General features: G+C 39.5%; 1 protein-coding gene across 12 annotated transcripts in view; it reads right to left on the bottom strand.

The window, feature by feature from the left end:
• Positions 1-15,284, bottom strand: part of WDPCP (WD repeat containing planar cell polarity effector) — a 152,209-nt gene that overhangs the window by 115,926 nt on the left and 20,999 nt on the right. For 6 of the 12 annotated variants that reach the window (XR_013948312.1, XM_080584728.1, XM_080584727.1 and 3 more), the window contains exon 1: positions 9,801-9,964. The exons of the other annotated variants lie outside the window; for them this stretch is intronic. Coding sequence is in view for 5 of the 6 variants with exons in the window: in XM_080584728.1 (XP_080440854.1) it covers positions 9,801-9,949 (149 nt within the window). In the remaining variant the exon portion in view is untranslated. Of the gene's footprint in view, positions 1-9,800; positions 9,965-15,284 lie in introns of those variants that run through there. 12 annotated transcript variants of the gene reach the window in all.

Raw genomic sequence — 15,284 nt, 5'->3', positions numbered from 1 at the left:
TACCTTCATTAAATATAAAATGGACTTTTGTCAACTCCTGGTACTTCAGAAACAACCAACTACCTTGCAGCATCTTCCCCATGCGTACTTGAATTACAGAGAGGAGTGTAAATTAGTTCTCCATAAAAATGACAATCTACTTTTTTAGATGATGTTGGTGATGTGCTGTCTGGCTTCAGGCTTACTGCCTTACTTTTCCAGCTGTAATACAGAGTTTGCTTTGTTTTCCTAGTGGACAGATTTAAAGGAGATGAGATTGACATAATCAAAATATGTGCATCCTTGTGTTCTTGCTCATGAGTTAAGATATCCAATATATTTTATCATCTGTTCTTGCTTTTCATGACTAAGCTTAGTAGCTCTACTCCCATCATTAACTGATGGATTTATGCTACTTGTTGAAAAAAGTATTATGAAATAGGTCTTGCTGATGTAAGAAATGTTTACTGATCGAACAAAATCTCCAGACACTGGAGACAGCAAGACCCACAGCCCTTGACACAGAGATGGTACCACAAACACAGCAACAGACACAGGTGCAACAAAAACCTGGATACTTATGCCCGAAGGGATGTTTTGCTACCTTTTATGTTTAAGTCTTAGGAGGACATATGGCTTCTTAAGAAGCTCTTGAAAAAGACTTCTGTCTCTACCCACCTTCTGAGCTCAGGGACAGTTCCACCAGCTGTCCCTCAACATTTTACTAGAGAAGGTCTTTGGAAGTTTTGTCAGCTTTCAAAAGCAGTTGGATATCAGAAATGCTTAGCTATGCTATCTGGAAATTTGTGCAAAGATGTCTCCTGGAGAGCCACGTTCTCTGGGAGCAGTATTTTCAGTATTTCAGGAGTATTTTCAGTCACCATCTCTGGGGACTGGCTTTCACAAAGATTTGCAGGTGGTAGATTTCTTTGCTGAGCACTCATCATCTAAACATTATTGGGCATATAACTGAGAGGTACTGCTTTGTTCTATGGACCACTTTTGAAGTGTAGTGACTTTTATTCAGTCTTGGGAACTGATTCTGTAATGGCAGAATTTTCTTTCAGAAATTTTCCTACCTCCATTTTCCTTCCCTCACTTTGTACCAATGTTCAAAGGTTCATAAGCGCTAACTTTAAAACAGTATTCCTGGGACAAATGGTTATAAAACCAGGTCCCAGTTCTGCTATCTTCCAGCACAGATGTATCATTTTTAAGGTTGCTATTGAATGTGAGGTCATGAGAATTCAAGACAGAAAACCCATTTATCCTCCTGAGAGTTTTAACTTTTCTAGAAATAGCAAAAACTTATGAATTATATCTATTTTACTATTCCTACTGCAACTGCATTCAGTGGAGTTACAAAGAATGAGCCCATTTCTAAAAGGGACAGTAATATTGTAAGCAAGTGCTATACAGCACAGATGTTCATCTGTATCATTTTTCAATTGCATGGGGTCTATATACATTTTTTTTTGTTTTTACATAAACAATTACAAAATGTAGTAATTAACTGCTCTGAGTCATTCCACCCTCTCTGAATCACCTATAGTTATCCCCATTTTAATCCCCTGAATTCCAAGAATGGCACCAGGCGAATTAAAGAAGAAATTGGGTAATTCTGGGATACATAAAATGACTCTTCACTTAAAGTTTAGCAAATAAGGTTTTAAGAAGAGCGTGCTCCTTGGTGCAGAAGCACCCTCTAATGGCTGACTATTGACTGCTCTAAATAATAACTGCAAAAGGAATGGAATAGCTCCCCTACGCTAACGCACAAGAGAAATAGAAATGTGAACAAACATATGAATGCACGCCCACATTCACATTTCAAGCACAATCTCTGTTGCATGTTCTTAACACAGCAAAAAACAGGAACAGAAATCTGATAAACCTTTATAATTAGTCTGCATTTCCTTTTAAAACAATATTAATTTAGTACATGAAATATTTTAAGTTTGCCTAGCTTTCAAACGTTCTTCAAAATTTTACAATAAACAGAAACTGACTTTCCTGTCTTTTCTTCTACTAAAGAAAACTAGTCCAAAAAGGTGTTAAGAAAAGTGCTACATTAAATCTAAATCATAAAATAATTTAGGTTAGAAGGAACTTGGAAGTCTTTTGGTCCAACTCCCTGCTCAGAGTTGGTCAACTCTGAATTTAGATCCTAATAATACAGCATTCATTTTATTTTTTTAAGTTATACTTTCTATTTATGCTAAAGCTATACTAAAGATACCAGAAATACAAACCAGTTCTGCTGTCTAAAAACATGCCTTAATATATATACATTTCTTTTTATTCTGTGGCTTTGCTGTGTTTGGTTGTTGGTGTGTTTTTTTTCTGAAAATACCCCAAAGGAGTATTCTAAAATTTGCTCATATAACTACACTAGTGTACCTCCATATGAGAATCAGTATCTAGTATATAGTCCTTTATTAGTAACTGTTAAGTATATCTCAGTGCTCATGCAAAGCCAGTGGCAGATAGAGCAGTTAATAACATGAAAGTAATCAGGCTAACCGACCAACTTGCTTCTCAACATCACTTTTCAAATCTCTTTGGGCTAAATTTTCAGCCAGTGTGTGGGGAATTAGCCATAGAAATCCCATTAACGTTAATGAATGTTCCATGGTTAACTCCCTATGCTCTGTGCTGAAGATTTACCCCTATATCTCTAAAATAAATATGTCCAGATGCCCAAATTCTTTTTATAGAGCCTGAAGAAATTAAGGGCTTTATTCTCAAATAATTGACTCGTGCACATATATCTTTTTCCCCTATGGATCATCTTCTACATATCAGAATTGGTGTAATGTCTGCATTATTCTCTTTGAAAAGATTATCCAAAGTGCATGTTTACTGCATAAAGACCGAGTTTAGTTAATTGTCTATTTTACAAAAATAATATATACATTGAGTCAGACTTCTCTCATAGTTAAATACACAACGCACAGGTTGAACAATACTCCATGTTGCAAGAACAGCCTGCATTCGTAGGTACGTTTCTGATGAAAAGCCAGTATTTAGGAAACTCATTAGTCTGACAGAATTGGAATATATACTGGATTCTTATATATATGGGAATCATATATCCCTACAGAAAGGCAAAACAAGTAGGGTAATATAAGCCTCTGCAAGCGGTGGCAAAGGCACTGTTTAACAGTGATGGAGGATGCCTGTTACACTAACCAGGAAAAAATGAAACTGGGAAGTGCTTCCAGGACCACAAAGAGAAACTGCCCTCCATTTTTGAAAAGTGGGGGGTGGGATAATGGGGATGTGTTTCTGTCATCTCTTCAACTCTCACTTGCAAGAATATGCCCTTGCTATTTTTCAGGTTTCAATGTAGATGCCCACTTGCCTAGATTAGTATATCATTCTAAGGTCAATGTTTGGTTTTTAAAAAAGTGCCAAAATGACTTCTTTGCTCTAAATGCTTCTTTCTTCTAAAATTCACGTTTATAAATTTTTGGCTTCACTGGTACTAAACATGCTTAAATGCTTTATTTATCTGAGGTCTGCTACTGCCCATAAAGACATAAAATGATGCTGACCTTTCAATATACTGAGACTTTTTCAGGCTTCCAATGCATTTCAGAGGTGACTCAATCCCTCGAGTCAGAGAACTGCTTCAAACCATATTAATTTTCTAAAATTTGGGAAATACTTCTTTAGTAACATTCTTTTCATATGCAAAGATTTACCTAGCCTTTATTGAAATTACTATTTCCACAGATCAGATTGGAAGAAGTCTGAATACCCAACTGTCCGCATCATCCCTAGAAATAATTAAACAGACACTATAACCTCAAAGAGGACAATCTACTTTGTCCCTGAATACAGAACTGAAAAATCAAATTGTTTTCTCTGAAAATGATATACCAGCTAAATGAAGATAGAGAAAGCCCCCTGAAATTATGTAGTGAAATCGTATGTGAGAAAACTCACTCAGAAAAGACCCCAATCCTTCCAGTTATGCCTGGAGCTGAAGATGGCACATTTAGATAGGACTTCTTTTAGCTTATGTGCAGACTCTTAAAATCATTTCTAGATCAAAGATTAAATGTATAGTCCTCTTAAGAACACCAAACTACGTGACCATAAACCCATCCTCTTTCAATAGCAACACATTTAGACTGATTCCCTCTTTCCACTGAAAGGTCTTTCATACAAGTCTTTCATAGCCAAGATAAAAAAAGGGAATTTTTCTGGTACAGGAAAGCACAGAAATGCTTTCAGCTAGAATCAGGAATCTGGAATGAGGTAAGGCCAGGCTGCTGGGGGTGGGGATAAGAATCGGTCATGTAAACAGGTTTTATATTGCATTTATTACAAACTCCCCTTATTTTCACTTGCTTCTTTGGAAATTAGCACAACCATGACTGGATTAATTCTCTGTGGGTTTCCCTCTGCACTATTATTGAGCAGTCATGGGAAAACAGTCAAATGAGTATGGCTCTAGTGGAGCCATACATCTAGGAGGAAGGGCAATCACCAGAACACAGGGCTTGTCTAAAAAAAGACATTCAAGCAGATAGGGCAGTTAAGCTGACCTCCCCAAAGTGATGTCCTCAGGCTCTAATTGAGCTGAATTTTTGATGTTTTATGTCACCTTAAATAATCTTTATTGGCAAGGGAAGAATTTTATAGAGGGCGTTTGTTGGTTTCCTGGCTTTACAGACACATCCCTACCTATTTGTCAGGCTTTTTGTCACTTTTCATCCCTCACTGCACTGCTTCACATCTGAGCAGGTCTTGTCTGCATACCTGTGTGCCCCCCACAGCTCCGGGACTGTCTTGACCAGCTGAAACCTCTCTCTTTAAAGCCCTGAAAGGTGACCAGAAATGTCTCTTTTCAGTATGGTGAGAAACACAGCCATTGCAGCAGCCATGCCATCCTCACATCTACAGATCCTGAGAGAATAAAGGTGAAGACAAGGCATGAGTTTGGCATGCCTGCTGCCTGATCTAGCACATCCTTCCCAATGGTTTGTGGGTTAAGAGTTCCCTTTCCGCCACCACATTCCCAGACAGAGTTGCCATCCTGGTAACCAGCAGCACTGCCATCTCCTCTTGGTGTGTCCAATGGTTTTCCAAACCTGCCTCAGGATAACATACTCCAGCATCAAGACACCTTACAGGGTTTTTACTTGTAGTGACCAAATTGCTGGCATCTGTTCTCTTGCCTGCTCTCCGATTGATACGCTTGGCAATAGTAGCTTGGAGGGCTCGAGTCCACTTGTCCACATGTGACACTGTCTGCTTGTGGCATCCTAAAAAGTATTCTTTCTCACCAACATTTTTGTTCACATTGGGTAATGGGGAAGGGGAGAGAGGATGGGCACTATTTATGAAACTGCTTCACTCTCCTCCCTAAAATCATTGGAAATTTCCACAACAGTCCCAACAGATTTCTCAACGTTCAACTAGTTTGCAACTGACTGGCATCAAGCGAGCGTAATGAGCTTCCAGAAGGTATGGCAAAATGCCTGCTGGCACTGCCACGAACTGCCCCGTCTATATATTGTGGAGGGAGTTTGGAGATGGACAGTGGCCTATGCCTCACTTCATTTTTGCTTCCAGAACTGGTCGTGCAAGTTGCACATCATTACCCTGCTTCCCTACATGCAGCTAGCTGATCTACCCCTCAAGTGGCACTCTACCAAATCAAGCTGCTTCAGCTAAATGTCCCGGGGAAGTAACTATTTTTAATCTACCCACTCCTCCTCCTTCATTAGCTGTATGGCCACAACTTCAAAAGCTTTATGAAATCACAGCTCCAAAACCATCTCTCTGCATGACTACACACGCACGTGCACAATCTTATTTGCATTAATGATTATCACAATCGTGATATATCCTCTGTGCTGTCTTACAGCAGTTCCAAATGGAGTGGCAAAATTACTGGACATAGGGAGAGGAGCCATATCCATTTCCTAGCTTCATTCCCAGTCCTAAAATTCCTGCGTGTATTCCAGGCATCGGCAGATGGAAAAATGCATGAACATATAAAAAAGCAACTGATCCAAAGCACAGAGCTGAGCAGCATAATAGTGCTATTGCCAGGGTAGCCGGTGGTTAAATCACAGATGTAGGGAACACAAAAAATGTTACCTTATCATACAGTGGGGTCTCAGTTTGATATAGTCAAGCTGTTCCACATTGAAACAAACGATTCCAGTTGCCCCAAGCGCTCTTTGTATCTGACAACACTTTTCTATACAGATCCTTAAGGATCAAGAAGAGCACAGGATACTGCAATTCCTGCACCAACACATGTTCTAGGGCTTTTTAAGACAATTCATCACAATAAAGTCAGTAAAGGTGTCCCGGCCTTGTCCTTTCTGAGGATTTCTTCATGAGATGTGCGATATTTAATAACCACATTCCTCATTTGTCAGCCTTCTTTCAGAGTTGCAAAACACACCTAAAAAATATTCCATTGCTCGATCACGCTAACACGAGTCATATTAATTAAGAATATGTTTGTGTAATTACATGGGAGAGGTGCTTTGCACAGCAGTTAAAGTACATGCAACATCTATAATAAAGCAACCCTGTGTGTAAGATATTATTACAGAACAGGGTTCTTGGTTGGAAAGAAAGAAGTAATTTAAAAATTGATGCCAACTCTTTGGTGTTTTCTAGGTCACATAAATTGTTATTAGGACCTTATATATTTAAATAACAAAGCACGTGAAAACGTATTTTATCTGACTCAATAAGAACAATCATTCTATGCCATTTGCTGGATAAAGTTAAACACATTTCTCCCAACAAGTTAATTAATAATACATCATTTACATATAGCAACTCTATCTGAATGGTGATTGCAAAACTTTGATTTTCTTTTAACCACTTTACCTAAAAGAATAAACATTGATGTAATCAAATTTTCACATCTTCAAATTATAATGATCACTTTGGTCAGAGCTAACTCTTCTCACGGGTCCAATAAAACAGGGTTGCACACGCTCTGTGATAAAGATTAGCACGCTAAAAGAGTTGTTAGCAGGACAGTCCAACTGTCCTTAGGCAAGCAAGCTCCCCGTTTGCTGCTTAAAACAGGTAGCAATAAATAGAAATAAAGCTGCGTATGCTCAGTGAAGCCATTTTTTTGTGTTTTCTTTTTAATTTTAATATCAAAGTATCCCAAACCCCAATTATGCTTCATTAAGTGAAACTGTGACTATCCCACTTAATTATTTTAATATCTCAGGATTAGACAAGGAATGCAGAATTTTGGTGAAGTAGACAATGAAGGAAGCACATAGGCTCTTCCAAGAAAAGAAAAAAAAAAAAGCTGTATTTCATGTTTTGAGCCAATCAACAATGAGCCACAGATATTGTATTACAGATGATTGCTTTAATCCTAAGGCATTTTAGGGTGTATTTGAAGTAACACAAGGGAAGCTTGCTTTGATATATTCACTATATAAAGCTGCTAGGAGATGGCTCGTAGATTCACATAGTATGAGTTAAGTTCTCTATTCCCATGTGAAATAATAATAAAATAAAAAAAGGCAAATACTTTCAAGCAGACCTAAGGTTAACATAATCGAACTCATACAGCTCTCTCTCCCAGGCTATTCGGTCTCCATCTGCATATTACAAAACCACTCGTCCTGTGCCACAAACCTCTCATTTGAAATTGCCAACTTCTCTGTACGCTTTCTTACTCCCGAGTTTTCATAACATCGTTTTCACCTTCGCTGTCGTCAGGAAAGGCAACTTTACACAATGGCACCACCTAGTGTTTAAAACACCCATTTTCAATCTTTACACTGACCTCAACTGCTTTACTTTCAATCACATTTGATGAAAAACTTAACTTTACAATTAGAGAGCACGTCTCCTCTTCAAATGAGACTCACCTGCCTTTCTACCAGTTTGCACTTGTGCTTTTCTATCCGAACTGCCCACAACATGACCTCAGCGAGCATATTCTTATTTTAATTTCTACTCGGTTTTCATTTGAAAGAAACATTCATGTACTGGAGGAAGACCTGTTTTGTGATTAAAGTCAATATCATTGTCTCTAAGGCAGATTTACACTGGTTGGTTAAGCGGAAATAAGACTATACCTCCATGTATTTCAAATCGATTTTGAAGAAAGTAAATATCCCATAAAAATTTACATCTTGAAAAAATGTTTACTTAAAAGATTAAAGGCAGGTGCTATCAGATCAGAAAAATGCATCGTTCAGTGCCCAAACTTGTCTTTTATTGTCGTGGGCAAGCTGGCAGCCTTGCTATTTGCAAGTGTCAAATCATGTTACTACTTTTACAAGTTTACTTAAAGTTTTCAATAACTTTGCAAATCTTCATCGGTGTGAGCTGAAGTACTCACATATATCTTCACCAGGTTGATGACTTTCCTTTTCTGCAGGTGAGGTAACATTTCAGCAAAAGTGTCTCAGTTCCTTAAAATTCTGCTGCCTTTTTCTTTAAAACAACTTCAAATTTGGCAGCATTGCCCTTTATTTTAGAAATACAGCTCACACCGTACCTCTGCTGGACCTTAAAAAAATATCTCTGACCTCCAGTGGAAAAAAACACCATGTTGTTCAAAACAGCTCGGTAAAAAAATTCAGTTTTAGCAAGTAAGGTCCAAAACGGGATGCTTGGGATGCTCCAGTCTCCCAGTTCTTAGTGCTGGCTAAGGACTATGCACCACGCTCCTCAAACTCCTGCATTTCAAATAAAAACACCATTTTATTTCCATATGGGCTGAGTCCAACACACACCGGAGATGCAGCGATTCAGAGTAACCTTCCCATTTTGCTTGAGGCTGAGACTGCTCCAGAAGCCCGCGGCAGAACAAGGACCCAACCGAGCATCCCCAAGCCCCAACAGCTACTTTCTCTCCATTACTGGCACAGCTGGTCCCAAGCACGCTCCTCAGGTACCATGTTTTAGGTGGCAGGTGTGTTTTGAAACACATAGTGCTACTGAAAGAACGCACAGATACGGTCTCTATCCATGAATTTTTATTTAATTACTCGGTGGTTACAGCAACCTGAGCCACATTAAAAAACCTCTCTTCTTCAACACCCCAACCTAACATACAGCTCAGAAATCCTCTGCCCTTCTTGTAATACTGAAGGCTTAGCACTGCATAAATATTCCCATCACATCAATCCCACCTAATTTCCCCAATCTAAACCCTTATTATCTCTACTTCTGTGTTCCTCCTTGCACACCTAACCCTTGCTTCAGCCTCAGTCCCTCTCTGTTCTACTCTTCCACCTGCTAGTCTCTTCTTTACCTCCTGCAAGCATTTGTGTTATTTTCAAGTACAGTTTCCTTTTAAATTACTAGCTATACTCAAGTTACATTTGTTCAATATAAATAAAGGCAAATTTATCAAAAATACCTACATTATTTCCCATGCATTTACAAAGGATTCAATTGCATAGTGTCTGAGACCTCCTGGTTTAGCGGTCCCACATTCCCTCGAGTCACCAATAGGATGAAAACACCAGCTATCTAAAAACCTTCTGAGCAAACCTTCTACACATAGTCTTTGCAAAACTTTTGCCAATTTTTTTTAGCATTAGAGTCTCATGGGAGTTTCAGGGGGGCAGAGCAATGTGGGAATGGGGGTGCGTTGCATATATAGGAGGGCAAAAAGTCATTGCTAATTTTACTTTTAAAAGGTGATGCTGGGTAGGAATGGGGTTCATTATGGGCATCTCCAAAATTCCAGAATAGATTCCTAATAAAGGCTGTTCAATGGACAGAGGTTGGGATACCCTGTAGCCCAACATGTTCTTTAAATTGGAAAACCTTCTCAACCTTAAGGATAACAACATTACCTTGTTTGGTATGGGAAAGCACAGAACTGATCCACCAGCAACTGTGCTGCTACCCTCAGATCCCCAGCACAGACAGTCCTGAGAAAGGAGCTTGTAAAGAAAGACACAGAGAACTGTTGATCCTCCCTCAGATGTGCTCCTACAACCATTTTGTAAGGCCATACAAGGAAAATGTTTGATTTAAAACCAGTTCAATTCCCTGAACCAGCTCATCAGGCATCCCTACAAATAATTTACCAGCACAATTATGGCAGTGATGCAAGAGTAAAACAAGAGCTGTGTCAGCTGGTAGGGCTGCCAAAAAGATGCCTCTTGAAACTGCATTCTCAGGAGAGAGATAATGTGAACCGCTGACATCTACAAGGTGTTTTCAGCTGGAGACAGCTGGGCATAATAGCTCCAGAAGGAGAGGATGCCTTTAAAGGTGACAGCAACAGCTCTGCTTTTGCTTCCCAGCAGATCAGCAGAAGTTGAGGATGGGCAGTGTCACCAAGCGAGCCTATCTTGTATTTATTATCTGAAAGCTTTGACTGGGCAGAAATGATTTACCCCAAGACATCTGTCCTCGTTCTTTTCACCCGCTGCTCATGCCCCTGCGCTGCAATACCCACAGGCATTGCATAAGAGCTTCTGAGCAACCACAGCCTACAGCCTGGCATTCAACGAGAAACCAGAATCAGTCACAGTTTACATGAGTGCAGTGGACTAATTTGGGACAATTCCACTTGTTTTTATAAGCAGCATAATCTGGAACAACTACAGCCATCTCACAGTGAGATGTTTCTTCAAAGGCTGAGCCGTACTTACACGCATTATTCTCAGATTCTCTCTTCTCCATATGGCAGGAGGGGGAAAAACAACCTTTTCTCCATGCCGCTTCCTCCAGGAGGGTAAATAACCTGTTTTTTCTGAAGGGTAAGTGGACCAGATTACAGGATAAGAAAGGGATAAAAATGAGAAATGCAGTAGCAGCACATGAGCAAGCCTCAAATATCCTGTACTGAGTTATAGGCATGTAAACAGAAGCTTTTTCTCCTTTTTCCCCCTTTCTGAAGAAAAGGAAGCTAGAGGCAGAGCAACGAAGGCTATCAGCTCAGCTGCTGAAGTGAAAGGCACAAACAAAACGCAGACTGTGACAAATGTTTTTGTTCTTTCTAGATAAAATGGAATTATAGGCAATTTCAAAATTTAGTTTCCCTGTACTGGTTGGTCACAGCCTAGGAAAATGAGATATACTGTGATAGATGAAAAACAAAGGCAAATTTAGGCACAAATGAACATAAGACCACATTCTAACTCCATCTCTGGGGACTGAAGGGCCGTAAAGGTGACAGATACTTCACAAAGGTGATGAAGACAATGATAGAGAAGGGTATTTTGAAAAGCGGACATACTGAAGGCTGTTCAAGCTTGGGCTTGCACAGTGAAACTTGGAAGCATGGCAGGGACTATGCTGAAATCCCCACTGGGATGAAGGCCTTTCACATGAGACTGCCACTATTCAATCCCCAGACTAAACATGAAACAGCAGAACGACCAAATACACATTCCTGATCAAATTTTGTAACCAGAGAGAACTGTCATTGCATGCAAAATGCACCTGCATTTGCATACATGTCAGAGCAATGAGTCCCATCCAACACAAATAACCTACTAAAATCTGAAGACATTCACAAGTTTCTGAGAACTGCACGTCCTTGTTTGGGTCCTTCATAGGCAGAAACATCTTCTGATTGCACAACCACTAATTTCCATACAAGTAGAGGAACACTGTAAAAAATTCCCTTTTAAAAGCATTTTTATTGCTGGACAATGGATCTTGGTGGTGAACTTGACATCTCTGACTGGCTAAGGAAGATCTCATGACATCACACCAGGATGAAATTGTTTTTCCCTCACCCACTTTGCTTTTGAGGGATTGGACACTGAAAGAACGAGGGAGAAGACAAGAGGGAGAAGATCACTGTGGAGTTCAGGGCTCCAATACTTGAACGGGGCAGATTATCACAGGACAGATGCAGCAGCTCTCCTTTCAGCTGCCCACCTAATCCTCTTTTTCTTGGGGGCAAGGGGTACTCACCCTGCTGCAGGGTGGCTCAGCTCCTTGTGAAATGAGTGTTTCACAGTTCTGAACTGATGCAAGGCACAGCTCGGTTGCAATGGCACACTGGCACCAATTTCAATTTTCCTTCGCTTGCCAACCTGTAATTTGTGGCAGCGCAGGAGCTGCTACATAAGCAACTGAATTGTCCCTGAAGCAGAGGCAGAGCACTAACCTGAACAGTCATCCCAAAGTAAACCATCTCGGATTGTGAATCAGAACCCCGAGGCACCTCGTGCCCCTGCGAGACCTCGTTTAGGAGCAGCAGCACTTGGCGCTGTCTGGCTGATTAATGCATACTCCCACCTCAAGAAAAGCCTGAAGATATCACTGAGAGCTTGATGAGTCTATCATGCTGATTGCTTAAAGCAGATGGTCATGCATCATCTTCCTTTTCCAAGTAGACTTACATAGCAAATATGAAGCGGATAGCCAAAATTTCCTTGCATCCAGAAAGACGATTGGAGAAAATGAGTTCCTTTACTTCTTAAAACAAAACACACGTAAATCTGTTGTGTTGCCTAGTAGCAATCAATTTGTACCTGCGTTACTTGCTGTCACACAGAACGAAGACATTAGGCCTCTGGATGTCTCTTAGACAAGGGAGTGATACCCATGGAAGTCCCAACAACATGAGGCCCAGCCTAATTCAGAGAATCCTCTGTGATTAAAACTGAAAGAGAGGAGAACCAAACGACCGTGCTGAAGCATGGCATCTGCAATGATTTTCCAGGCACTCAGAGAAAGGCAGAGTAGCTGACTTTGGTTTTAGGCTTTGTATGCTGCTGAAGCGTGACTCAGTATTAGGGAAAGTTTGGATCTTAGGCAGAAAAACAGTGTTAGTGCAAAAGCTATGGGGATGATTTTCTGTGCACATTGTGGCAAAGACCTCTTTTTTTTTTAATGCTACAAGGACGCCCAAAATCAGAGTCTGTTGCTCTGCACTGTCATGGGTCGTCGAGTTTTATTCAAAACATCTGATTTTTCTCCAGTTTCAAACTTCACTTTCCTCTCCCTCCACCTCTCGCCCCACCTGACAGAATAAGACAGACTCCCTGCTCTGCCTGAGAGCCTAATGCTGTATCAATCCAGCTATTGATAGGATTACTCAGGATCTGGCTTTATGGAGAAAGTCCAGCTGTGTCCCTTGGGTGCGTGAATCTCCGCTCAGTTCATGTGCAGCCTGGTCAGTGGCCCAAAAGTGAGACAAGCATGTTTAGTGAACATGAGCTGTGGAAAGCCAACTGTTGAAGGTCTGACAAGATGTAAGGCAGACTCAATTGGCAGACTCAATTTTCTCAAAATTTACAATTCCTGCTCCAAAGAACTGAGGTATCAGTGACTTCAGGATGTAGGAAAAACATTACAAATTTTGAAGAGAAAATGCTCAGCAATTCTTTGTAGCTCCCCCATTAGACTGGCAAAATCTTTTTGCTTTCTTCCAAAAAACAAGAGCCCAAGACAGACTCATAACATTCACTGCAGTTACAGCAATTAAAGTCAGAAGCAACTGAAAGTAAGTTCTTACAACAAAGAATTAGGCAACCTTTCTGACCTCACCTACAGCAAATCATTCAGTCCACTGAACAATTTCATATATAGTTATGCATTTGGGCATGTCATTTGTTGCTTATGTGTGCCTAAGTGATTCTCAAATTTATGTGGGTTTGGAAATAAATGTTATGCTGTAAACAAATCCCAGGCAAAGTCTGCAGTTGGCAGCAGGTGAAATCCTTCCTAATAGAGCATTTATTTCACAGGGACTGCAATAGTCTCTATTAAAAGCTGTATTTTAGTAGTCCATTAAAGTGTGTTCATTCTCTATCTTTAAAAATGTTAAATGCAGTTTTGGTATCTTTTCACTAGGAGAATGCTGACAAAAAAGCAAAAGTTTTGTTTGGGTTATTTTCCCTCGACAGTTAATTTAACATTACTGGTATTAATATCTACACGGTATTAAAATAAGTTACATGAGCTAGAAAAGTATCTGAAATCTGATTTAACTTGGGAAAAAGTAAACTTTTTTCCACAAAGAAAAAAATGCTTCATAATAAAATTTTTCCCTCAAATCTCCCCTCACCTCCAAAATCAAGCCTGATAATTCATTACATTTTCTTCTTTTTCTGCAGCTTGAGGAACGTTAACCATATTTGTGTTCATAGTGACAAACACGGATGACAACCAAGGAAGCAATTACAATAAATGTCTGATCTGCCTCCACTAGAAATATAGACTTCAGCTTCAAAACCCCGTGCCACTCAAATTAAGTAAACCCTACCTGACACAAAAATTACCAATGCTTGTCATGCCTAAACACATTTTTCAACTGAATTAAACAAGCATGTCTTGCCTTATCAACTCTTCTAAAAGAAAAAGAATATTTAGCAGCTTAAAAAGTAAGTCCTTGTTGTGTGTTTCTGTCACTTTTTCTTAAAGAGAGAGTTCTGGGCACTTGTAAACTGTGATTTTTTTTTTTTTTAACAGCATATAGATTCTTGGTGGATTTCACTGGCAGTTGTGTTTGCAGCTTTGAAGTCTCCTCCAGGTCTGTCATTTGGTAAGGCTGTTGATGGGTGCCTGGGGTGCTTTGTCCTCCGGGAGGCTATTTTCCTTTAATTCATCTCTGATTAGAAGCAATTTATGCATTTTCATCTGTTTTATGTAAAGATCAAAGGAATCACGGATCCCAACGTTGACCCTATTATAGGCAAAAGAGGCAGGCTGCACATTTTTGCTTGGTTTCGGTTTAAGCCTCACAGCACCCGTCTATACAGCTCAGTTCTTGATACATCTCTCATAAACCAGAGTTTTATATGGAGACCAAGTGGTACCAATTCTCTCGCCTTTAAATACATGTATGCTTTCATATTTATATAAAACAAAGTTGTGTGGTGAAGTTCCCATTTTCAAATCATCGAAGATAATTATTTGCCCAATAAGAACAGAGAAAGAAAAGATTAAATTCAGTATTGCTACGGCAATACTGTTCTTAGTGGTCCTATTAATAAATTCATGACAATGCATCTAATCACAAACTGATTTAGTTGGCCCTCCAACAGACCGTTCTTTCAAGGCTGTCTCAATTATTTTTTTTTTCTGTGTTCAAGTTACAATTAAGCAAAAGAATGACTTTTACGCAATTTAAATAGAATTTTTCACAACACAAAGATGACTTTAAAATGTGTTCCAATACAATCAATATTCCACAGCCACTTATATTAATGACATTAATATTAATATTGTTGCCATGAACACAAGAGCAAGAATAACAGTATCACCAAAGCTTACTTTAAGTGAAAGGAAATTCATAAGGAAGTTTTATTTTATTACTATTTTTTAAGCTAACTTGCTACATATGCCAGCAAACACGCAGATACAGGGAA

The sequence above is a fragment of the Anser brachyrhynchus genome (assembly GCF_964034855.1).
Source record: "Anser brachyrhynchus genome assembly, chromosome: 3".
Classification (NCBI taxonomy): domain Eukaryota; kingdom Metazoa; phylum Chordata; class Aves; order Anseriformes; family Anatidae; genus Anser; species Anser brachyrhynchus.
Note: the sequence above shows the minus strand (reverse complement) of the source record. Positions and strands in the feature narration are given on the sequence as shown.